The sequence below is a fragment of the Camarhynchus parvulus genome, chromosome 9 (genome assembly GCF_901933205.1).
Source record: "Camarhynchus parvulus chromosome 9, STF_HiC, whole genome shotgun sequence".
Taxonomy (NCBI): domain Eukaryota; kingdom Metazoa; phylum Chordata; class Aves; order Passeriformes; family Thraupidae; genus Camarhynchus; species Camarhynchus parvulus.
In genome coordinates this window covers 22,393,403-22,420,216 of record NC_044579.1, presented here as the reverse complement: position 1 = coordinate 22,420,216, position 26,814 = coordinate 22,393,403, and the positions used below count along the sequence as shown (strand labels likewise).

At 43.7% G+C, this 26,814-nt stretch overlaps 1 protein-coding gene across 1 annotated transcript in view; it reads left to right on the top strand.

Moving 5' to 3' along the window:
* Positions 1 to 25,358, top strand: part of HS6ST1 (heparan sulfate 6-O-sulfotransferase 1) — a 194,115-nt gene extending 168,757 nt beyond the window's left edge. The window contains exon 2 of the mRNA XM_030954053.1: positions 19,046 to 25,358. Coding sequence (XP_030809913.1) covers positions 19,046 to 19,754 — 709 coding nt within the window. The 3' untranslated portion in view covers positions 19,755 to 25,358. The remainder of the gene's footprint in view (positions 1 to 19,045) is intronic.
* Positions 25,359 to 26,814: the final 1,456 nt, after the last annotated feature.

Sequence of the window (26,814 nt, the reverse complement as noted above, 5' to 3'; positions counted from 1 at the left end):
GCCTGGAGCAGCCCACAGCTCTCCTCCAGCCCATTGAAAACACAGCCCAGGGTGGCTGGGGCACCTCTGAACAACCTGGTTATCCCACCTGGACTGGAGTTCCTGCATCTGCTGGTCCCTTAGATCTGCTGATCCCTTAGGCACAGCCTGAGGGAGCTGGGGGGATACAGAAGACAAAGTAGCTCCTGTTGATTTTCAAAAGATTTCCTTGAACGTGGATTGGGAAGGGTCCACAGTTGTTGGTTTTCAACCTATGCAACTACTTTCAACCTATCTCAACCTATCTCCTGGTTACAATACCTTATAAATGTTTTTCAGCCTATGAGCTGTTGCCACACAATACTACTATTATTTCTAACACAAATCACCTATATTTTTCCCCACATAGTCCTATTACAATGCATCTTTCACATTTCTAATTCTCTAAAATATCTAGTCTTTTTACAAGACCATATTTTAAAATTTGTTGAAACTTATTTCTAATTCAATCTCTCTCCCAACAATATTTTTATTCCACAGCCTTCCTAAATCAGCACACCTGATCTCAGTGTTTACATACACATATACAAGAGTGTGTGATCTTTCTGTCAGGTTTTAAGAATTCCTTACAAATCCATTTCTTGCACTTAGTTAAACATATCTGCCCTTTTTGCAGGAAGGTGGGTCCTACTGGGGTCCTAGCTGGCCCTTTCTGAGAAAGGCACTAAAACAACATGGAGATCCAAGTTCCTACGATACCTAGAGATTATTCTTCTACATAAGGGTTTGGGCATAAAAGGCAGGATCAAATGGTACAATTGTAGGATCAATTGTTATAATGTGTAGTGGTGAAATAATTTCTGTCTGCCCATCTTCCACAGATTTTACTGGTTTTCATTTTTACCCTGCCCTTGTCACTGCTGCTCCCCAGCAAGGGTCAGCAGCAGACTGCATTTCCTCACAGGTTTCTCCCCCATGTTTGTCCTCCCATAGCAGTTGTCACTCTTTCCTAGGAGAACTCACACACAGCATTTGCTTTGTCTTCAAGGAAAGCCTTTGGCAGACAGGCAGGTGAAGTATGATCCAAAATCCCTGAGCGCCAGTGCAGATCTTTCCTCTGAGTTCAGTGAGCTTTGGATTGTGCCCTGATGGAATGAAAACTTGGCAGAGGAATGAACAGACTAGCTGTGACTTAAGTCAGGGAAAAAGATTTCAGCAAACCAATGGTGGCAGGAAAAACTTGAGCTGAGTGCAGGAGGCCAAGCACAGGAAGGAACAGAGAGGTCAGCACTGGTGCCCAGAAAAACACTGGTAATGACAGGAGTTCCCTGTCAGAGTTATGGGCTTGTTCAGTCAATTAAAAGTGACAATCCAGCTCTGAGGTGTTCAGCTTTCAGCCTGCAACAAGGCTGGGTGTGTTTGTAATTCACCTCTGTTAATGGTGATCATTTGGAAAATTCATCGTCACACTTTCTCACCTTGGAATCAATGCAGCTTTTAAGACCTGTGAAAACCTTATCCATAGACAGAAAAAGGTCAGATGATAGTAAATACATTTTTAAAAATAAAGCTTTTGGATGATGATATACGTAGCTAACCCCACCCAAACATTCACCCCAAAAAGAACCAGTCATGTCATTTGCAGCCTCACCTGTCCCCTCCTGCACAAACCAGTGTTAAAAAAGAAAATGTCTTTATTTTAATATGGACATATTAATGTGTCTAATATTAATATTTTAGACATATTAATGTGTATATATTAAATTACAGACAGTTTTAATTTGCCCTCTTCAAAAGGGAAGCCCTTTGTTTTACCACCAGATTGACCTGCTGTACTCGAGGCTGATATGTCTAAATAATTTCACAAATTTAATCTAACAAATCTAATCAAATTTAGACTTAACAAATGTAATCACAATTCATCTCAACCTCCTCTTTTCTTGTCTTCCTTCCTTGTCCTCCCTATCCTGTCATCTGGATCATTCTGAGATTTTTCTCCCAGAATATTTTGTTACTCCTAAAGGCTTAGACAGATGAGAGTTTGTGGTTAAAGAAATTCCATGTATTCACTGGGGATAGATGAAAGCTTATATGGAGCTATCAGTTGTCAAGGATAACTGGTAACATTCTTGTGAGGGGAAAGGGTAGAAAAAGGTATTAAGGATTCTTTAGGTTAAAAAAATTGGAATGTGATTCATAAATCTGCTATCCAACATCTTGAGTTCCCTGTCTCAAGGCTCCCAACAGCTTTTAGAGGCTCCTTGATGATGAGGTTAGGACACAGTGCTGGTTATGTGACTTTGCACCCAAGTTCTGTCAGTGCCATCAGAAGCCTCATCTGTAAACTTCTGTGTGTTCATGGTGGTAAGGGGCACTTCACTCTTTTATGGAAATAATCTCCATTTTCTCTGAGACTGAATGTTCTAGGAAGAGGAGAAAAAACTCATGATTTCATGTAAACTCCTCACAAAATAAAATATCATTATTTTCAAGGTTACATGCACAGCACAGATATTGCATGAAATATGTTGGAGTTTGGCTGTAAGTAACTTCAGCTCCTGGTTGAATTCCAGGTTCCTATTCAGGAAAGTGATCTCACATTGTAATGGACTTGAGCCCGTACTTTTTGGACTTGTGGAGCACTATGAAGACTTGTCCCAAAAATAAAGCAATAAAGGGAATCTTCCTTTGCATTTGAAACACAATGTAATATATATGATGCATGTTCCCATAAATAACAAGAAAAAATGGAGTTCTTTTGAGTAAGAACAAAGATATGAGACTTAAGAGATAGAAACACATCCAGAATCACATGCCTGGAGTTGAATTACTAGAAACAGTTTTAGAATTTAAAGCTGTGTTTGAGTGTCTGCAATCTCCCATGCTTTTCTAATTTTTTTTCCCCACTATTTTCTTGGTTTTGGTTACAGTTAAACTTTCTTTGATCAATCCTGTCCCTATGTGCTTGCTCACCAGGGGGATGGGATCAGCCTTGGAGGATAGTCTTTCCTCAGCCCCTCAGGAGCTCTCCCCTCCATGCTCTCACCTGTGAGGTATTCCCAGGCTAGTGTTCAAAAGGGGAACATTCTGAAGCTTTGATTTTGAAACCTGAATCATCCTTGGGTTCCAAACTTTTTTCAAGGCAGGTAAGCTGCCTTCTATTGGCTTTTGAAGCAAAACCCAATAGACCTCTCCAGTCCTTCAGTGGCAAAGGAGGACTAAAGTTGAGAGGGACATTGCAGTGCTGGTGCAGCCACATCCTTTATTGGAATGAAGAGACACAGACAGCAGGAAAGTGTTCCTGCTTCTGTGCACATGATCAGGACTGCCTTGGCCATGTGGGAAGATGCTGGGCACTGCAGGTATGTTTACAGACAGTGAGGAACTGACTTTCACATGACAGCAAAAGCTGGAGTCTAAATCTGCTGGTTTCAAGCTGAATTGCAGCTCTTCAGCAGTGCTGCAACTTCCCAAGAGCACTCCCTACTTCCCAGAGGAAGGGGAGCAGGCCCTCCCATAGTGCAGAGGATTCTACCATGGATCAGACCTAACTGCCAAGAGGAAAATCCAGAAATGGGTCCTGAAAATGTCTGAACTGACAGCTGAGACTCAGGCAAAGCTGTCTTGTCTGAAAGAGCAATTCTGTCCTTTGATGTTCCTGGGCTTGATTACAGAACACTGTGCAGGAAGGACAGCAGAGGCTCCAGCTGTCAGGAATATTTAAAGATCTCCTGAGAAGGAAGGGTCATTATCCAGAGGAGGTGAGCTTTGCAGGATGGAGGGGACCAAAACCAGGTGTAGCACCTGGAGGGAGACTGGAGGAGGACGGATACCTGTCGGATGCAGCAATAAAGAGAAATTCCCAGTTGTCTTTAATTAAGCCTCTTCCTGTCCCATCAGAGGGAAATGGGTCCCATGGCAGTAACAGAAGGGAAGTAAGTCAGTGCCTCTGCTGTTAATTTAGTGTCCTCCTGGGACAGAGAGAGAATATCACTGTGCATGGTTTGATAGCAGGCACCATCCCACGAGGAGGTTCTGACTCCACAGTGTCTCTGAAAATGCCCTGAGCCTCATCCTGAGGCCCTGGAGCATCCCCTGAGCAGAGAGACCAGGACTTGAGAGGACAGGAACTGGGAGAAGTACCTGCTCAGCCCCAGCTGGTACCTGCTACCAAAGGTCTGTCAAGCAGTGATGGAAAATCCATGCAGCATCTGTTTTCCAGAGGAGAGCCGTGCTTGTGAGCCACAGTGTGCAAGGGCTGAAATCTATTGGTTAAAACATATGTTTCAAGAAATGAGCAAAACTTAAAGTAAACAGTTTACACAGAGGTAAAGCATCTGCTGATTGCTGCTATACACAGGCAAAATGAGGCTCTGTTTGAAAATGGCCTCATTTTGCCCTTGGTGCCTTTTTTTGTACAGTGGAATAACTGATGCCTCAACAAGCAGCAAACTCCATTACTTATGTTTCCACTGTGCATTTTCTTTCCCAAACAATGTTTGCTGCCCCAAGAGCCTAATTATCACCTAAGAGATGTTAATAGCCAGATCATTGGAACTTGGAAAAGGTTTTGATCAAATACAAGCAAGATGTAGTTTGTATTTTGGTGCCCTATGTTCCAGGAGCAGCTGGTCTCCTGAGGTAGGAAAGTGTGGACTAAGTTAATTAATTTAAATATGCTTCTGTTAGATCTTTTAATCATTAATGTAATTGCATCTGGTAGTCCTTTTAATTTTTAAATATAGAGGATGTGATTGGATTTCTTTTTCCTTTTTTTTTTTTATTAACATTTCTCAAATCTGTCACTACTGTTCCTCATTTCGTGGAATTCTCCAGAAGGAGCACCTTGTCTTCCCAGAGTGAGCATGGTGAATCTTTACTGTATGCATTATTTCACTATCAATTTTCTGTCCCTCTCCACAGCCACTTCTGCCTTTTTTGTGTCTGGCATAAGGAGCACACACATGTAGTAACAGGTACACCAAGCCTGAGCATGGAGTGGGAGGGATTTACCTTTGGAATTCACCTCTGATGCATACATACCTTTCATGCCGGCTCTGCCACTTGTCTCCAGGCTGACTGGAATAACAGGATGCACAAGCATCAGCCCAGCTTTCAGAAATATTAACAAGGGAGGTTTGAAGCCCAATATTCATGTCCCACCAGTGACTTGAGAGTGTTTCTAGTGTTTGAGCTAACTGGTAATAAAAAACATCACCAGGTTAAATGGAGCACAGAAAAGAAGCAGTGCTGGCAGTTCTGTGATGCTGAAAGCTTTCTAGATCTCTTGCTTTTGCACACATCCTCTCTTTAGGATGAAGAAAAATGTGTGATACACCAAGCTGAGATCCCCAGAGTATCGAAAGAAATGGGTTGTAATGACCCTGCTACCTTCCAGCTCCCATTGGCAAAATATTCAAAGAAAAGATAAATTATTATGTGAAGAGACAGGCAGGGGATTTAATGACTCAAAGCTGTGGGATATGGAGCCTCATATAACAAGATCACCAGCTCTTATTCACCCCAGGCTGGTGGTGCCTGAAAGCCTCTCCAAGCTCAGCAGTTTGCCAGAGTATCTGAAACAGCTAATGGCCCCGGCCCAGCAGATCCCAGTGGGCAGAGACTTAGCGCAGGATGCTCCAGGGATGTGGATTGCCACACAGCTACTTCAAAGTTTACCGAACACGAGAAAGTTTTTCTCCATGATAATTGTTTTTACAGGGAGACCAAGCACATGCCTGCGCTCAGAACTGTGGTTCTTTCAGTGGAGCAGTGCTGATAAACTCTTTTTGGGAAGGAACTCACACTGGCAAGGATCCTCTGCTCCATAATTTAACCTATTTCCCCAGACAGAATAAGCCATACCCACCACCACAGAGATACTGCTACCCACAACTTTTTGCTGGCATTGCTGTAATTCTTTTACTTCTCAGAGTATGGCTATGCCAGCAAAACTCTTCCATGCTACCAAGCTTATGAAGGAGAAAACACCTGTGTACATCTTTTAAAGGTGGTGTTTCTCAGTCAAGCCTGAAGCAGAGACATAAGCAAAAGGCTCAATAGGTGCAGAATTCCAACCTCCCGAGGTAAACCCCGGTGCTGAGTGTTCTGGTGCCACATCCCCCGCAGGCACAGGGCACTCCGGGGGCAGCAGGGAATGGCTGTGACAGAGTGTAAACACCTTGCCCCGGGCAGGGGCTGTCAGAGCCTCGGGAGGAGGGCTGGGCGAGCAGAGGGCTGCCGTGGGAGGATGATGTGGGAGCATATCTTAGGAGGATGCTCTTGAGAGGATGCTGTGGGAGAATGCCGTGGGAGCATATCGTAGGAGGATGCCTTAGGAGGATGCCATGGGAGGATGCTCCATGCCGCTCATCCCCGCAGAGGGGCGGTGGTACCCGGTCGGTGACTTCACGGGACTCCAGGGTGGCATCGCTGTCTCCAGTGGAGAGGTAAACAGCCCCAGTTACCAATTGCCGGCAATTAAATGGGATTTACAGTGTAAGACACGGGAAATCCCAGCAGAAGGGAGGACATGCTGACAAGAGGAGTTGTCCCTCCCTGCCGGAGCGGGTCCATGGCAGGCAGGTGCCATCTAGTGGGACCTAGTGTCCCACTAGGCACAGCCTTGTCCCCCTGCACTGGGCATTCCCGGGGGCATTCCCAGGCTGCAGCAGGAGCAGCACAGCCCCACTGAGCACTTTCTGTGGGTTTCTGTGGGCAAAAGGCTTTTCCAATTAGAAAGCAGCACTTTGGGAGATGCAGCATGTGCTTTTAAGCACATAATTAGGGTTACCTGCAGAGGAATTTGGCAGCCTTTCTGCCAGCTGGAACACCTCTGGAGTCCTTCATGTGGGAGGTGAGGGAATAATGTTGGCCTGTATTTACAATTTAAAAAGTCTTTCAAGGATCTTTTAATCAAAAATCAGATTTTTAAAATCACATTCAACACATTTCTGCATTTCTGGTATTCACAAGTGCTCCTGCTAAACACAGGGCAAGGAATCTCATTAAGCATACTTAGAAGAACCCAAGGTTTGTCAGGGCAACATATCCGTTCTTCACAATAATGCAGGGGTGCTGTCTGTGAAATACCCACTTGATATTTCATAACTTTCTCAGCTTCACAATGGACAGGTCTGAGTCATCACCTAGCAGAGAAGTCCTGAGGATGCTGAAGTTTTGTAGCCTCAAATGCCCATGGGAAGTCCCAATCCACAAGGCTGATTTGTGCTTCCTGTGAGTGCAACTGAGGGGAAACGAGAGGGTTCCTGTGGTTAGAAATAGCTTTGCTGCTCCTTGCACCTCTCTGGGCAGAGCCGGGGACAGGTCACTGTCAGAGACAGGATGCTGCCTGGCCAGGACACATCAGTGGTGGATTTGGAGCAGCCCTTTCCAGCACTGCTCAGTTAATGAATTTTGCAATCCTTGTTAGCTTCCTCAGCAGGGTGATTCACTTAGGAGAGAAATTGTTTCTGTGAGCTAGACCATCACGCTGACAGCTCCTGTTGGGTCTATCTGTGTGCCTGCTCCAAATGAGCTGTGGCTGCTGAGGCTGGCAGGGAGCACTTGTGCTGTTTGGGATAAAATGCCCACACTTTGTGCTTTGCTTATTGCATATTCTCGTTTTCTCTAGCAAGCAGTTTTAACCAAAGTATTAATTGCAGGCCAGCTAGTGCTGCATTGTTTCCAGGCTCAAGCAAAAGCAGCTCAAACCCAGAATCAACCCACTGTTTTCAGATCAATAATTTGTGAAAAATGAATAATGATGCCCGTGCAGTCTCCTGTGGTGCTGTGGGGCAGGGCTGGTGTTGGTTACAGAGAACATAAAGAGCAGCCCTCTCTCTCTTGGTGGGGCTGAGCCCTCCTGCCCAGCCTGGCTCTGGGAATGATTTTAAGAGGAAAATCCCAGGAATTGTTTCCTTGGGGCTGACTGGAGGCAGTGCCACCTGCAGAATTTGGGCTTCTTGATGCTGGCAAGGCCTGAGATTGCAGTGCACACCCATTGATGGATTTGTTTTATAGAGCTTTCAGTAATGTCTTGATTTCCCAGGAAATTATGTGTTTCAGACAGAAGCCAGGCAGCTTGTTACTCCTGCCAGCTGGCAGGGAGGTGGGTTTGTGCATATAGATATTTGGTGTTTAATAATTGAAACTGGATGTATCAAGGTTGGCAGTGTGTCTTTCAGCTTTAAAGACAGAGTATTGTTAGAGGAAAATGGGATGTTTTCCTGTGCCCAAGACAAATTTTTCTTCCCCAGCTAATCTTGGTGTCTGCAGCTGCTATGTCAATATCTCCTCCTGAAAGGCAGGGAATGAACTTTTGAACATCTGTAACAGCTACATTAAGTGCTGTGGTTTATTGTAGAATTATGGATGATGATGGCTGGGTTACTAAACTGTAAATCAATCAAAGCATTTTGATTATATTCTATATCATAAGAAAGAGACTCATGCAGCAAGAGACAGTGATTTATTGCACCAACTGGTAACCCGTTCAGCCCCAATCATTTTTATTTATCATTACTTTGAAAAGATTCAACCCTTCATTAAAGCACATTTAAAAAATCTGTAATGATGATAAAGTTTTGCTGTAATGAAAACTGACGCTCCTGAACTGTGATTTCTGGTGATAGGAAAGTGAAGAATAAGGAACTTAAGATACACAAACGTCACACTAAATTAGTTGAACAATCGTCTTTGTTTAATTGTGTTTTACCAGCAAATGAAGGGAGCTTTTCCCTTTTCATCCTTAAATCTGTTCCTTTGAAAGCATCTCACACTATCTGTAGCCATGGAACCCAGGATTCTGGATGCTTAGCAAGTCATCCATTTCCGAGGCATTAGCAACACAGACAGGATTTATTTCAATCTCTGCATATGATTCTTTGATCTGGGGCTTACTTAAGTGCATTCCAGTGCAATTAATTAGGAAAACAGTATAAGACAGTGGCAACTCCAAGTGATCTTAAATGTAAAAGTGACTGATTAGTAGCTCTGCTTTCTTGAGGATTATCTTTTACTGCTTAACAACATCTGCTATTCCTGAGCAAGGGAGAGTCGGTTAATTGAGGAGAGGGAGCTTTGGTGCTCTTTGTAAGCCTCTAGTATGACTATTCACAAGACAATCCATGTGGGAACCTCCCCTAGCACTGATGTTAAGAAGGATCTGGGTGAAATGGGATTAGGAGCAGTCCCCTAGGTGATGCTGTGAGGTGTGTGGCAGGATGCAGCTCACACTGATTACTTTGCAGGGTAGCACTTGTTCCCTTTTCCTGGCAGCCCTGTGTGGCTTGCAGAGCTCCTTGGAATCCAGTCCTTGGACTGGGCCTGCTTTCAGGGGTGGATTCTGCTGCTGTTTGTGTTTTCTTCCCTGGAATGTCTTGTTTCTGGATGTTGGCTGGCTGGCTGAAAGTTACAGTGTTTACTTGTATGTTCAGGACATGTCAGCCCAGTTTAAAAATCCTCTGCATTCCATTCTGTTTCCAGAGTCTTCATACTCAGATCAGTAAAAGTGGCTGTCCATCAGTTTTTGATTGGAGCAGGATTGATCAATGAGCAGCTCAGGGGTGCAGTGTTGCACCTGCAGCTGCCTGACACAGATATTGCCTCCCTTTGCCAAGGAATTCAGTTGTCCTGCGCAAGCAATCAATATCTGCTCCTCTGACTACTCTTGCTCCCTTCATCTTCCTCTACAGTTTCATTATAATTTCATGTTCTTCAAGGAGCCATATTTCTTGTCTATCATGCTGTTGCATTTTCCTTGAATCTTTTTTGAATCTCACAGCCAGTGGAGCTCTGTGATTCACGGAAGAGAAGCTGACTTGCAGTTCAAAAGAAAATGCAAATTCTAGTGTCACAGACATTTCTTTTATGAAAAATCCTCTCTCAGAATTTTTCCTGCTGAAGCTGAGAAGTTCAGCAACAAGATGTAAACAATAGGTTATCTGCTGCTGTGGAATGCAAGAGGTCCGTATGGATTGGCCCAGCTTGGATGTTTAGAAATAATGGCCAATCCAGAGCTGAGCTTGCTTGGACACAGTCCGAGAGAGCAGGGTTTGTTATCATTTCTTTACTTTTCTATTCTTAGCTTAGCAAGCTTCTGAAAAGCTCTCCTGCTTTTTCTTTTTAGTATAGTTTTAATAGATGTATATATCATAAAATAATATACCAAGCCTTCTGATAATGGAGTCAACCATCTCGTCTCTTCCTTCACCCAAGACCCCTTGTGACAGCCATCACATTCTAGTCTATCTACTTTATTTACAGCTGCTTCAAATAAATATCTTTCCATGGTGCATTGTTACTTCAGCTTTTTCTTTGCTCTAGATCAACTTGCTTCTGGTTTTCTTTTTTCTGTTTGGCAATGTCCTGGTCATTCTTTCTTCTGCATCTTGAAGTCTGCAGGCATCAGACGCAGAAATAATGCATTATTAGTTAAAGTGTTCACTTGTTTTATTCATTGCATCCATCTTGACACCCGGAGAGGCTAAATCCCTGGCATTCTCTCTCTTCCCAGGATAAAGCATGAAGCTCCAAAGATTTCTGTGCAGAACCAGTGCAGCTCAGCCCCAATGACCCAGACTTGTCAGCCTGCACTGGCAGTGTGTTAGGGGACAGCACTTATTCCTTGGAGCTGGAATGAGGCCCCAGATGCTTTCCACTTATCTCGTGGTGGGTAAACCACTGTCCTATGCTGCATATGCAGTGGACTTTGATGTCTGGCACAGAGATTAAAAGTTCAGCGTCTCATTGCAAATGCATCATTACTCTTCAGGGATTGATTATTTACTTGCTTGGTTCTAATGTGGCCACACAGAGGAAGATATCAAAAAAAAAGGGATGTAGAACCCTTCTAGCAAATATTTTATTGTTAATATGGGTGTTATGTGTCACTGATTTCTCTGTGGTTTGTAATGCCAAAATCAATGTAACTGAAAGTCTCTGTGACAGAACCAGAAAGTGAAGGGAGAGAATATTTTTCTTTCATGTTTTTCCCTCCTGAAACTTCCTGCCTTGCTGACAGCAGGGGCAGTAATAGAAGCAAAGGAATGCAAAGAGTAAGCACAGGTTGCAGTACACCTTTCTGCCATCTGTTCCCTGCCAGCACTGATGTAATCCCTCTGGCACTGAAACTTCCCTCTGCCATCTGTCAGCATCCTGACCTGCTGTCGATTAGGGGGGGTTGCTGAGGTCTCTTAGGAATCACAACAACCCTCCCAAAATTCAGGAAAGGTACGAAATCAAAGGAATTTGATTTGTAACTTGCTGCCATTTTTTGTGCATTACTGCAGTAGAAGACAGCAGTCAACACTTCCTAAGCTGCTCCTCACATGAGGAAAGTTATGGCAAAAGAAAGCGCTTGTTTGTAAATGGTTCGAGTTATAAAAGCTTTTAATGGGTCCTAGAGGAGTCCAAGGCTCCAGAGGGCTCTGGAATGCCTTTCTCTCCACCCCCATTTGCTCCCCTCATCCTGACCCCCACGTTTTTTTCCAAGCCTTTGTCCAATTTTCATCATATCTGTCATTTTGAAAAATGAGCTGGCAGTTCACTCCTAAGGTTCATAGCATGACATGTATCTTTTTTTAGATTACCTTGTTTGCAGAGAGACAAATCAACAGGAAATTCTTGCGCTTACACAGCGATGCAATTTTTGTGAAAAGCAGAGATGTTGTTAAAACTCATTATCTGTGTCTATTCTGCTAATTGGATATAAAAAAGTCATGAGACACGAGGGGGATAGGACCACACTTGCTTCCTGGGGAAAAGCCTGTTAGTACATTGCTAACAAATCTGAACTGGGGCTGAGTGTGTAACAGTGTAGTATGAACACAGTGAGTACCAGCACTGCACAGCACTGAGATCTGAGGTAAAAGTACACCTCATTTCATTTATGAGGATAAAAGGTGATAGTGGTCCTGAAAGAGTCCATTTCTGATGGTTTCAGAGAAATGAATGCCCAGCCATAGCTACCTTGATGCTCCATTTGATCCCAGACATAAAATGCTCCCTTGTGTTACCACACATATGAATCAGGGTGGAATAGCCTGTATCATTCCGCCACTCCCAGCATGGGTGTCAAGGCTCCATGTCCCCTCCCAGCTTTGTGACAAACCAGATCTCAAACAAACCCTGTGCCCTTGGGGCTGACTTACATCCTTTGTGCCTCCACTCCAGCTCTGCTGCCTTTGCCAGTGTATTCCAGGAGGAATACCTAAGTTACAGGAACACAATACTGTTCTAACTATTGCTTTGCAGACCTACCTTTCATTGTAGATCAGCTTTAAACAGAGACACCTCACCCTGTGTGCAGGCGCACAGTATTACTGCTCCTGCAGGTCCCAAAATCAAGGCTGTGGTGCTACATGTGGCTGGATCAAGCACACAGACTGACCTTTTCCTGGGTTTCATCTCTTCAGGTCTCTTCTCCACCAGCCTGGAGAAGCCTTGCAGTTGTGTTTGACTGCCTCTGGTGTTTTAAAGCCAGCCCATGCATGGCTTGGAACACCAGAAGGGAGCTTTTGTTCAAGATTGTGTTGACTGGATGGAGGGATGGGTGATTCTCCTGTGAAATGCCTGAGTTGCTGCTTGCTCTTTTGTCTTCTTTCTTGCTGTCAGACTCTGTTCTGCTTGCACACAGCCATGGTGTTGGGTGCACAAAGGTCCAACACACTCTGCAGTGGGATCATCACGCTGTGATGACAGGCTGCATCACCAGGACTGCAAACCATCCCAAATAGCCCACATTTTATAAAATGCATGGGTGCAAAGAGAGAAGTGTGGCTCTTCTCATCTGCCTCAGGCTCCTGGAGCAGCCTGAGCATTGCTTTGGGCTGTCTCTGAGATGGCCCATGGTGAAATCAGCCCCCAGGATGATTTCAGCCCTCAGGATGATCCTCCCTGAGTGAGGATCTGGAGGGTGAGCAGAGCCCATGTGAGGGCTGGCTGTTACGTTTCCAAATGCCCTGTCTGTTAATACAGCCAAGTCCCGAGAGCAGAGACCATCCGGCAAAACAAACCTGGCTCCCAAAGCAAGCACTGGCAGCCCCTCCTTTCCTGGCAAAGGAAATCACTGCTGTAGGTGTTTACCCAAACTGAGAGCTGGAGGATTGGGTTTGCTATTCAGCTTCTTGGCTTTTGCGGTTTTGTGTTGCAATCTTTATTTAAACATAGAGGACAGAAAAGATGTTTGTTTTGTTTGTTTGTTTGGGGTTTTCTTTCTGTTCTTATGACTTTTAAAGGAATGAGGGGTTTATTGTGTGTGAAATGCAGGAATAGTCTAAATGAACAACAGATGAGAGGAAATAGACTGAGGAAAATTAGGGCTATTTGGTACCAAAGGAAGCAATCATTGTACATATATTAAATTCCAATCTCTAACTGAGAATGTGCTTGTTATGCAAGAGGAAAAACAGGGTAGAGGAAAACAGGGAAATATGTGGAACCTTTGCAAGGTTGGGCTTTAAAAGTGGTAAGTATGGGTTGGGTAAATAAGGCAGGAGGCAGCTTTTACTGAAGTAAGAGGTGGCTGGAGATTCACCCAGAGTTTCCCTTTGTAGCAGAAGGTTGTTTTCTGTACAGGAGGGGGAAACTGTTCTTCATACACCTCCTATTTGTAGGTAACATCTAGTGTGACTTTATAATGGCAATATAAACTCTTTATGGATTTTCATCTGCCACATTCTCAGCTCATCCATCATCAGAGACCCCTGACTCACTTATGACTTACCTGTGAGTCCTTGCTGGGCCTGTTCCTAAGGGATACTCCGTTCATTTCCAGTGGAGATAACCCTTACCTGGCAATCCCCTTGGGTGCTCCAGCCAAGTGAGGGTTTAGGTGATGGCAGGGGGGGTGCTGAGTGCTCTGCTGCTTCTTCCCTTGGTCCTTGCAGACTAACAGCAAGACACGAGTGCATTTCACTGCTGGGAAGCAAAATCAGTGGTGGTTTCAGTGAAAAAAACTACTTACAGTGAGAGCCAATGGAAATGGAATAAGGGACTCTCACCAGGGATTTGTGGAGTGTGTGCAATACATGGGCTTGACTTACAGGGGTGCCTTAAATCAGCCACAAATTTGACATTACTGCATCTTTAAACAAAACACAGCATTCCTCATTACCGCAAGATGGCAGCCCCCCTGCTCAGTTAATTCAGCAAAGATATAGAATGATTTTTTAATTAATTTTTTTTCTTTTAGCAGTAGAAAAATTGTAGCCTGGGGGAATGTTGCTTTGACAGATTGGGGTTATATGGCTGAAGCTGACCTATGCAGCTTCCTTCCCCTTCCCCTTCTGGCAGGCAGATGAAGCATTTATGATTACAAGTGGCTAGCTGTATTTTGTTCTTTATCTGATGGAAGGCCACCACAGTAATCAAAAAGGACTTGTTACATACTTTGCTTTTCCTGGGAGGAATGCTTGAAAGCTCAGTAAAGAACCTGTAAAAATTTAAAAAAAAAAAAAAAAAGGCCAGGTGGGAGGAAGCATTTAAGCACAGGAAAGAATAGGGAATTGCACAGTCAAGTAAGCGGTTCTTGTCAGAATTTAGAGACCAGCAGCAGTAAGAAGGGTGCATTGGCATGTAAAAAAGAGTGGAAATTGACTGAAGAGAAATGGTAGCATCATATTTAGAATCTGTCACTTTATCAGAATTATCTTGACTGGTTATTAGCAAAAGAGAAGGAATTGAGTTTTTAGAGGAAGAAGGGTTTCATTTCCCCTTCATTAGCTGAGGAACCTGCTGACAGGAATTAAGACAGAATATTGCTAAATGGCAGCTTCAGCCACGCAACAAAGGGTTATTTTTAACCCCAAGCTGCTCAGTGACTGCATTTGTAGCATGGCCCTGCTTAAAAAAAACCCAAAACTCTGCTGGCAAAACTGAGACTGCTTTGTGCTGCTATGTGAGAATGGGAAGGAGAGTTCTGGGTGAGAATCCTGTAGGGCAGTGGTGCCTCTGGCACCCGTATCATGAAAATATACCATTGTCCTCTGACCTCAATCCATGCTGAAACAGGGGCTTTGCATAATCCTGCAAGGAGACAGCTCCTGCTCCAAAAAATGTTATGTTTTGAATTTCCAAAACAGACAAAGGAGACATTGTCAGCCCTTCACACATGGGAAACAGAGGCAGGGAGAGAGAGCTTTGTCTGGGGCAAGCGGGCTAATTTTGACAGAATGGGCACTTCAAGTGAAGTTTCCTGAATTCATTTGTGTATTATGACCACGAGGTTGGCCTTCCTTTCTAATGCTGGATTTTGTTCTTCCTGAAACTTCAGTTCAGGTACAGGGTTGTTGATCAAAACCATTGTTTTTGTTCTGTTGTATTTAATAAATATGCCAGGGATTCTTGCCTTGGGCACTGTGCAGCTTGCATGCAGGTCTGAGGTGAACTCTGCAAATGGCTCAGAGGTGGATTTTCCAGTGGATTTCCATGTTGGGACTGCCAGGAGCAGCAATGCAAGGAAAGGCAGAGGTGTGACTTTGTTCTGCTTGTCCTTGTGCCCCTGGGCATCACAGCCCCATGGGTATGGAGAAGGGAGCTCCAAGAGCAGTAATGCTGCTCTGCTCAGCTTCATGTGGGAGGAAAAATCTTACTTCCACTGTCCATTTGTCTTGCTCAAGCTTGTTAAGTCCAGAAAGACCAGTGAGATATGACCCTGCATGACCAAACTGGAGCTTTTTTTATGAGGCACTATTGAGTGGAACCATCTGGCCTAGGAGAAAACCACGCTTCTGAAAGGAGCATTTAGAACACTAAAGTTAAGTGGCTGTCTGGGACACCATGTTGAATGAAGGGCACTCACAGCTGCATGGGGTTTATGGGTTTATTTTGTCTCTGATGACAAAAAAAAAGTACTAGTCATGTGGTTCCTCGTGAATTCCAAGCCACTGTTAATAAGTGGCATTGCCTGTGTTCTCAGCCATGCTGGAACAGAGTTCCCCCAGCTTGCTGACTGCTAATGGATGATGATTTACAGTTACCTATTTTTTCTCTGATCTTAAAGGCAATCCCAAATTATACTTCAAGAACAGAAATTTCAGTATCTGAAGTTCCTTGAGTGAACACTTGCACTGTCATCCCTCTAATACCCAAGTGGCTCACCCCTATGGCTCCTGAGGTCTCAGTCCTTTGGAAGGTGTGCTGCTCACTTGCCTGAGGGCTGAGGAAATCTGCTTCTCAGAAACCAAGACCTTTCTAGAAAGCTAAATACAAATTTGGGAGCATAACTTTCACTATGTCAATGGTGCATCTCAACTTAGGCAGTTAAAACTTCTTTTGCTGTAAAGTCTCTGTTTAGTTTTGTTTGTTAGGCTTATTGTTTGTTTGGTTTTGTTTTTGTTTTGTTTTTTAAATTTTTTTTGTTGTTGGGGCTTTTTTGTTTGGGTTTTTTAAATATTTTATTTTATTTTATTTTATTTTATTTATATCTATTGGGGCAGCTTACTTAAGTACTTCTAGGGGCCTGGTTCCAGTTTCCAAAGATAAATCTGATTTCTGTGTTAGGAGGCAAGCTCTTTCCTTCAAGCACTTTTCTATGTGACAGACCTAGAAAGGGGCAAATTGAATTCAAAGTAGAATTTCTAAAATTGTAGCCTATTTCCTGTGCTTTTCATTCATTGAGATGAATCTTTGAGAAAGATCCCTCATGGTAAAATATTTACCAGGGTATTACATTGACAAAGGCAATAGCTCTTAGAGTGCAGTGTGAAGAAAGAAGTTCCTGCTCTTTAAACTTTTTCCAATCCACATCCTGTTCAGTGTCTCTGTTTCAGTGGACTCCAGAAGCTTTGAATGATATTTATTCATCTGATTTACTAACAGTCTCCTAAAGTTTAAACAGAGACACAGAGAGAAGATAAGCTGGACTCAGCCTTGCAGGAATCAGATTCATGCCAACTCTGCAACTTCTATTTGATTTTATGCACATCATTTAATATTTGTGGTTCCCCTGTTTGCCAAATGCAGTTACCAATTCCTCTTTTTTTTTCCCTATCCACACTTGTATAGGTGGCATGTTTGGACAGGAATCAGCTCCTCCTTTGTCTGTGGTTACCTCACACATAAATGAGTCCCTGATCTTAGGGATCAAGGATAAGCAACCTTCTAGTTGCTTCTGTAGCCACAAAATAATAAATGGCTTTGACCTGCTCAGTGAAAAATGCAACCTTTGGATTACATCAGTGAAAATAAAAATCCACTGCAGTTCACAAGTCAAAAACTGCTGATAGTGTTTAGCACCACTGTCTTGTCATTGAGCATCTGGCATTCATCACTGCTCTCCTTTTCTTCCCACTGCTGTATTTTATCCCATCTATTGGAGGTTTCTTGGCTCAGCCTGAATGAATTATGGCTGCTTCTCAGTCAGGGTAGTGGAATCACTGCAGGCTGCAAAGTAAAGGAAGGAAAAAGAGGTAGGCTTTTAAAAGTCTTTAGAAGAAAATATCTGCTCCCCTTTTTCTCCCTGTGCCTGTACGCAGACAGTACTGGACAGTATTAATAAACAGTGAGATACTCTTTCTATTGAAGAGAGATGGAATGGTTTCCAAAATGAACAAATATCTGTACCAGGCCTCATTATGAAGGCAGAAAGCAGGAGAGGAATTGGAGCTGGGGTGGACACCCCCTGCCATTGTTGGAAAGACCAAAACTGACTGCTTTGAAACAGCCCTTCGGCAGGTTTATAATGAATTAGGAAAGCAAACCTTACTTAATATGAGACTTCCTGGGCAATGGCTCTGATGTATTATTTAAAAACTAAATTGCTCTTTTGCAGAAATTTAGGTTAGTAATAGGAAGAATAATACTGAAGGTGCTAGGAAAACAGGGATCTGTTAAAATTAGCCAAAACAGAATACTTTTACTATATTTTCTTCCAAAAACTGTTCACTGCCATCTCCGTGGCCATTCCATTTGGTGTTCCTGAACAGTGCTGGCAAGGCAAAGAGCCCTAGCAGCATTCTGAAGATGCATTTCTGATGGGAACATGGATCCTCCACCGCCCTTGTGTGAAACACTCCCAGCTGCATGTGTGTGTTCCTGCCAAAGCCAGGTGCTCCCATGTGTGCTCAGTGTCACAGCCCCATGCCCTGAAAGCACATGCAGCTTTAGGAGCTAGAGAAGGCATTTCCTCCTTCTGGAAACACAAAGACACCTCAGTCCCACGCTGCTGGCAGTTAGGGAAGAAAAGCCCATTTCCCTCTGTGTGGAGAGGGCTGTTGCAGACTGCCATCTCTGTCAATCCCAGAACTCCATGGGCTGGAGCCAGAGGGTCTCTGTTAAGAGACAGCTGTCATGTTTTCAGTTCTAGGGACAGCTTCTATTGTTGAGGACTTCATTGTACTTAGAACAGCAAGAACACCCCATGTCATTATGTGTGCTCTTCCTGGTTGTCTTGCCTTTCCCTTCTATTTAGTCTCATGTCAAAAGTGTGTCTGAAGTTTGTTTGATTTAATACCAGGTTGACTGAAATGGGAATAAATTATTGCTGCTATTGCTGGTTGTAAGCTCAGCCTTCTCTTTCTGCAAAGCATATTGCATTCCTGATTTCCTATTGTTTTTCATTTATGTTCCTGTGGTTTTATCCTGCTACTCACTGCAGACTCCCAGATTTCAGCTCAGCAACCAGATCAACCAAGCAGTGGGTGTCCTGGTCAGCATCTGCATGGAGTGGAGGTGATAGGCCCAGGTCACAGACAGAGGCTGCTGGGCTATCCTTCGGAGCAGGTCCTGGCTGGCACTGCAGGCACCCAGTGCTTGGTGGGAAAGGCCAGGCAGTGCCAGGAGCCACAGTTGCTCTCTGAAGTCAAGGAACAGGTTCAGTCCTGGTGATTTGTTCTGACTTTGCAGTCTGTTGCTGGCAACGGACATCCTGGTGAAGGTGCTACTACTTGTTAAGGCTAAAATGGAAACACGGGTCTAATGTTGCACAAAGGGCTTTGCTTGAGATATTGCAAGATAAAAACAACCCAGAAATACAGTTGGATGGATGATGTCATGTTGATTTACTCTCAGGTTTTTGCTGTCTGCACTAGCAGAATATTTATTCTGTTTTCTCTTCTCCTTGTAGAAAATTTTACTACATTACTCTGCTGAGAGACCCTGTTTCTCGTTACCTCAGCGAATGGCGTCACGTCCAACGAGGAGCTACTTGGAAGACCTCCTTGCACATGTGTGATGGCAGGACACCCACTCCTGAAGAGCTGCCCTCGTGCTACGAGGGTACAGACTGGTCGGGCTGCACGCTGCAGGAGTTCATGGACTGCCCCTACAACTTGGCCAACAACCGCCAGGTGAGGATGTTGGCCGACTTGAGCCTTGTGGGCTGCTACAACATGTCCTTCATCCCAGAGAACAAGCGAGCACAGATCCTGCTGGAGAGTGCCAAAAAAAACCTCAAAGACATGGCCTTCTTCGGCCTGACAGAGTTCCAGAGAAAGACTCAGTACCTGTTTGAGAGGACTTTCAACCTGAAGTTCATTCGGCCCTTCATGCAGTACAACAGCACGCGGGCAGGTGGCGTGGAGGTGGACAACGACACCATCCGCAGGATTGAGGAGCTCAACGACCTGGACATGCAGCTCTATGACTATGCAAAGGACCTCTTCCAGCAGCGCTACCAGTACAAGAGGCAGCTGGAGAGGATGGAGCAGAGGATCAGGAACCGGGAGGAGAGGCTCCTGCACCGCTCCAACGAAGCGCTTCCCAAGGAAGAGACCGAGGAGCAAGGACGTTTGCCCACTGAGGACTACATGAGCCATATTATAGAGAAGTGGTAGCCTAGGCAGACTTTTATATTAATGATATTCTAGGGTTTCCATATGAGAGATGGTGGAAGTAAAAATAACAAAAAAACAAAAACATATTTTATTTAAAAACAAGTCTGTAAAACAGAAGGTAGATTGCTTCCTTAAATATAGGGTCTTTTTACTGTTTCTTACAAGACCGATGAGATTCTTAAAAAAATCAATAAATACATAAAAATAGAAAAGGGTCAACATTCTAATGCAGAGATAAAAAATGCACAAATGCAGTTACCCAAGCATAAGGCCAAATACAGAAGAATGTTTCTTATCCTCATGATTTTAACACAAATGGCAGAAGTAGGATTTTTTAAAAATCTGTTTATCCCCTGAGCCTAATGGTCTAAAGATACATAACTAAAAAACAAGGAAACAGAGGTTTTCTTTTGTGGCGGAGGTGGGATGGGAATTGCACTGTTTGTCAGTAACTGATAATGGTGACTGAGTTGTGAATGGGCCATCCCATCAGGCTGGGATCTGAGCACGCAGGCAGTCACAGCATTTCAGCTGGCAGCCACTGCCAGAAAGTAGAGCACCATAAAAAAAAAAGAAGAAAACCAGTCAGAGGATGAGAAACATTAAAGCAAATTGACTACGGCCTGGGAAATGTACTTAGCACAGTGGTTCTGATTCATTTCACTGGTATCACATATACATACACAGCTTCATCACAAAAATAATGGGGAATTCGTACACAAAACTCCCAGATTTGTTTCCCAGACAGGTCCCAAAACAAGTTAAGAGCCAACCATAGACTCAAACCTGCATTCACATGTTGTCCTGTCAGCTTACACCAGTACCGCTCAAGCCACTATCAGTATTGTGTGTTAGCAGCACACAAAAACCCTATCCTACATACTACCAAAAAAAAAAAGGAAGAAAAATGTAATAACTCCTTCATAAATCCTCAAAAAATTCAGACCCTGCAAATGATATGTCACTGATGGGAATGTGACAAGGGGGTGATTTTGTTTTGTTTGTTGCTATGAGAAATACTGACCCAGAATAAGCATACAGACCTTCCCTAGCTGTATTATTTCAGTTATTTTTACTTGCTTTTATCAAGAGGTAATGGGCATCAGCCTGCTTCCAGTAAAGTCACTAGAACTGATTTAAGTGGGGACAGGATGGGGCTCTCTTCCAGAGCTGTGAAAATTTCTGACTATGGGTCTAAATTAATTATGAGACAGTGCACATTGTCTTTTGGCAGGGTGCCTGTTCTGCAGCCCTTACTTTAAATGAACAAGCTGTGTTCATAAAACTGGAAAGGGGAATCATGGATAGTGTTTTTTTAGTCTCAGACCACTCTCAAAGCAGAATTCTTTCAATGCTGGTTTTTAGGGCCTCATGGAAATTTAATCCTCCGGTGTGGGGACAGTCTAACCAGGTTCTGCTTACTGACTTTTGAGACAGAACAACAATGACTTCTCTAATTCCTCTTTCCACTCACCAAATTAAAATATGGCTTATTTTTTTGCTGTTGCAAGCACTTCTTTGTTTGGCTGGAAGCATGGAAATGAAGCAGTTTTTGCCTGGTTCATGTCTCACTCTGTTATTACTCGGCCTGTAAGACCTGAACCAGCTATTGTTTAGGGTAAACTCTGAACCAAATGGAATAGGATTTCATGTTCAAAGGCCACGTTAACTGCAAATCAAATATGGCATTGTAGTCACTGGAGGAGAGGCAGAGAGCTGATGAACTCAACTTTAGCATGTCATTTTTACAGCATATCTTTCCCATCACACAGGTCCACTGTGTGCTGCTTGGTTTGGATTTTAATTCTTTCTCTGCCTCTGTGCACCGTTTCCAGCAGTTTCAAGGTCAGACTGAGTTTTGCAAAGGAAGGGCTTCTGAGGGGGATACACCTTGCTTTTGGAGACGTTTTTCTCCTGAAGAGCAAAGACAGCTAAAAAACTTGAGAAGGAAAAACACAAAGAGCCCTGAGGGCTTACATTGAATTCTGTTACAGCCCTGAGCCAAAGTCCACCAGAGTCAGAGGATGTCTTTCCTGTTGATTTCAGGTGGATTTCAGTCAGGTCCTGGTCTGATCCTGCTGCTGCAGAGTGCACAAGCGCACACAGCTGTCTGCAGGTACAGCAGGACATTGTCAGCCACACATTTGGCTGGAACCAGTAGGCGCTGGTTCTGTCCATGTCTTTAAGGCTGTGCCAGTGTTTCTGCCACAGAATGGCTCCTGTTCCCAGAAATGTGTAGCTTGGCCATAAGCATTTCCTTCTGGATGAAAACTGGGGAGCAAAATGAAGCACTATTTGGTAGTTGGCTTGGAGGAAGAGAAGGTATTACAAGTCCATTTGCTCATCTCTGAATCCCAAGACTGGCAGAAGCTATGTCTGCTACATGCCAGCACTTTTACATTTTGCTGTAACTACAGAAAACATTTGTATTTTAAAAATGCAACTTTGCAGGCTGTTTACCCACAAGACCAGCACATGCGATACAAAAAGCAACTGTTGCTTCACATGCACAGTTTCCACCTTTCCCCAAAAGCTTTTCAGGGTATGTCCTGTGTGGTGGATCCATAAGGCACAAGGGATTCCTGCAGCTAATCCCTGTTTGTGTCTCACTGCTGGGACTGTGTGGGATTCAGAGCAGGATTGTGATTAGGCTGTGTCTGCCTGAGCTGTTCTGTGTTACAGGCTCTGAGTAACCAGTTGGATGTTAATGAATCTGTCTGCAGGGTTGTCTAAATCAGAAGCAGCCTCTGACCTTAGAAGCATGTCAGTAGAAGACCTTGCTCCAACATTTATTTATTTTTTGGTAATATATTGCAGGAACAAGCAAAAGAAATGAAATTATATTGAAAACTGTCTTTGGTTAACAATTTCATTTCAACCACAAAAGGAGGGCTGACCTCAGTACTGAGGCAGAAGTTTCAAGGTTTAAATCCTGCATCCATGCAAATACCTCAGTTTTTCCACCTCTGCGCTGGGAGTAACAAATTTAGGGACTCTAAAAGAGTACTCCAAGGTATGAAAAGTACAGGGCACTTTGAAACAGATTATGAGTAATGGGAATGAACAGAATTACCCAAAAGCCCTCCCTCACCCTGGCTGCTGTGCTGGTCTGCTTCTGGCTGTTAATTGATTTTAAGTGCTATGTACCAGAACATTGGTTGCAGGACATACCTGGCACTGTCTTCTTCCTTTAGAGGGTACAAGGAAACTTTTTTAACATAATGTGAATGTAGTTTTTTGTGATTTATATGTACCACACTTTGAAGTGGTACTATTTCTTTTCTTTCTAGGACTGATATTTTGATACTACAATAACATGAAAAGTGTGTGTGTGTAGTTTTAAAATGAATGGAGAAGAACAGCATTAAGGCACTCTGGCAGAAATAGTGGCCAGATAGCAGATTCTTGTTCAATATCTGCCTCTTTCTTTCAAAAGGTTTTTCCTGTGACTTCTAGACACACCAAAAGCTTCTTTGGGACATGAAGTGTTTCTTCAAGGGATCTGTCAGTGTATCATGATCCAGGTCAGGCTAGGAGAGTGCTGGGAGCAGTGCAAGCAGGTGCAAGATTGGACTTGTCCCTTAGGGACTTTGTGACTTCTTGGGGCACAGAAGTCAGTTTGCATTTAGTCACCTAAACAGTGAAAACATCACTGCTTGGTGGGTGTTCTTGCTGAAGAAAACATTTTCTTGCTGGTTTGTCTCATCCTAGTTAGCTCTGTTGAAGGAGTTTGCCTCGTCCAAGGTTTTCCAGACAGGTCCCACCTTGTACCCTGTCCACGTCACAAAATGCAGGATTGACCCGTAAGGTTGCCAGCCCAGGCTGTCACAGGGTTCAAAGTCATAAACAAAAAAAAAGAAAAAGTCAGAAAAGGCTAGTGTGAATTTCTGGCTTGTCTGAATTTCTCCCTTTATGCCCAACATTTTGGAATAATGAGGAGCACTTCAGTTGATGTTTTTGCACCCCACAGTCCCTTACTTGCTTATAGAGATGGGATGACAATGGAAGCAGCATAAGAAAGATCCCAATAAGGTTTTGAATCCTCTCTCCGAGGGCTGTCCTGTTGGAGCAGAAAAGAGCAGTGCAGTTCTGAGAGTGTGACCAAGGCAGGAGGAGTCCCCATGGCAGTACAATTAGGAAATTTTCCCTCTGAGCCAGTCAGGTCACTTCAGAGAGCAGTGGGCAGCTCCAGAAGGTGATGATAGCATCACAGCACAGGGCCTGGCCAAGGTTCATACCGTGGAGTTAAATGGGTCTCTGGTGTCTGTCTCACTGGTGTTCAGTTACCCAGACCCCACAGACTTCTCCAGTCATCACAAAAAAGGGGTGGCACTCCAGGAATTCATCCCCAACCTGTGCTTAGTGCTGTATTCCCGGAGCTGTAGCTTGGCATGCAGCTGACACTATCTGCTGGACTCAAATCCCAGGGCTGGCTGTGTTCTCTTTTTATTCTTCTTTTCACTTCCACTAACGTTAGCAGCTCATGTTCCAGAGGCAGAAGTGAGCATGGGATCCACTGCCTGATCTGGAGTGTTCCAAGCCATTGTAGCACAGGTCAGCGAGCAGCAGCTCAGGTGAGCAGGGCACACAGTCCCAGCTATCCATGGCTGCTTGTTTTATCCCATCTACAGGAATTCTGCCAAAGTGAATGCAGTCCTGATGAGCACATGAGTGTTAAAGCCTGTGTTGTCTCAGCTCTGTAATTCTTAGCCATGCAAGATGAAAAAAGCCAGATTTGCAAATGAGTCTGTCTCCTCAGAGCCCCTACAATTCCCCCTCCCTGTTCAGTTCCCTCACGTGTCAATTCTAGAGACTGGATTGAGAGAGTTGTACTATAATGAATAATTTTATATTCAAAAAGTTTACTGAGCATGATTTGTTTTGTACATATTGGAATATGATTTAACTTATTTTTATTGCCCCTTTTAATCTTTCTTTTTCCATGAGGAGAAGACAAAAATCCCCATCCTCTCTCAATGTGAAGTTCCTGTGTGTTTATATGTAGTCTGCCAGTCAAACACACAAGAGGCAGAAGATTTTTCACCATCCCTACAGCTATCTGATTTTGGTTTGCATTGTCATTTCCATTCATCTGGGACCTTGCTTATATTGTCTCTTCTTTCCTCTCTGCTGCACAGTCTGCACAGAGCAGGGAAAGGTCAATGCAGGCAGGATTTTCTTCTTCTTCCTCTCCCTTTTCTTGTGTGCTTTACTTACCAAGGAACTCAGTTCCTCTAGGAGTTGTGTGACTGAGGGTAAAAAAATACAACTGTACTCCACCTGCCTTCCATCCTCCATGTTGTAGATCAAACAGATTCAGCTTCTCTGAAAGTGACTGTGGCTGGACTCATTCCATTGGGCTGAATGTGTATGGTTTGCACTTTCCTCCCCACTTCAGGAACTTAAAACCAACAAAAAAAAGGCAACTGTTTCAACTTAAGCCGAGTAACACTTAAAGCTTTATATATTTATTTATAGGATCTTACAAAAAGTGTTAAAAGGTTTTTTCTTCCACAAGAAAAATAAAATTTTTAAAAATCGTCTAATTGTTTTTGTCTAGATCAAGGATGAATGTTAGCAGATGAAATAAACCCTAAAATTGAGCATCTGTGGTATGTGTTGTCCTTCCACTGGCCTTTGATGGTGTTTCAGTGTAATATGTCTTGCCTGTTTATTACAGAGAGATAAAGCTGCCAGTGCACTTGATGGAGAGTATTTGTTTTCTGCTACAAAAACAGACTCCTGGACAAGAAATATTCAAGCAGAAACTGCAGTCTGTTTGTTCCTATTGTTACATTTGAGCCAACATTGCAAAAAGCCCTTAAACCTCATGGAACCTGTCATCTTTTAAAAATTACCTTTGATACTATACAGGCTTCTTACTTTTTTTTTCCAGAGGCACTGCAATGAACACATTTGCAGGCAATAAATAGAGGTTGCTACACCAAATACTGTGGAATAATTAACAGAACTTTTTGTTTGCTTCATGTTCAGAAGTATTTTGTTGTGTGAAAACATTCTGCAGCTACTGGGCTGAGCCATGTCCTGTTTTGCACAGTGGAAGTGAGTTAAGGGTGAGAGGATGGTGATAAAATTGTTTCACAGCATCCCAAGTGAGAACAGCAAGATATTTATGGAGGTGTAGTGAGTAACAAAGCTGTGATTTTACCAAAGCATCACCACAGCTCCCTCTTGGAGCAGGTGCTGCTGGAGGACTCAGGTAAGGGATGGTGTCAGAGTGAAGCACAGACAGATGATTCTTCAACTAATTAAAGTTGAAAAGAGGGTATATTTATTACAGCACTGGACACATGGAGAGTAACCTCCTAAAGATCTGTGTAGAAAAGTCACAAACTCCTGCTCTCTGTTTATCTAAGAAGGTTTTACATATTCACATGGTTTCCAGGATGGTTTCTATGATTCCTATTACACGAACATTAACTCTCACCAAGTCTTATAATTAGCTGAATGTCCATTATAGTTACACAGCTGTCCCCTTTAATTGGGCTGCTGGGCTTCTGGGGAGGAAGTAAGACCTCTTCCTCATGGTAAACTCCTCACATGCATCAAGTTAACCTGCTGGTCCCAGTCCAAACCTCCTCTCAGTCTTAGAAGCCAGTAGTATTTATGGCTCCTGCACTCTTACATACTTCTTATATCACCTGTCATTCCCAGCCTTGTTTCAGTTGTCCACTAACTGGTATCAGGTGATATTGATACTGCCTGGTTTCAGTTAGGTTCCTTGTTGAGCTCTAATCACAGTAGATGATCTTTGCTAACTACATTTCTAGCCCCTTGACTTTAGGGGAACACCCGAGATGCTAATGGGGCTCAGCTGTGGGGGGAGGAGATGGACAGACAGACCTTAGGTCAGCCCCTCTGGCTGTACTGGTGCCACTGCCCAGGAGCTCTCATGTCCTGCAGGAGGAATTTCACTGGACCCAGCCAAGGTGCAGTCACAGCTTGTCCTGCTGGATGGGAGCCCTGCTGTTCCAAGGCATTTTTTTGTCTCCTCCTTGACCTCTCCAAAAGTCGCAAAGATGCTCTGTCACAAGAAGTC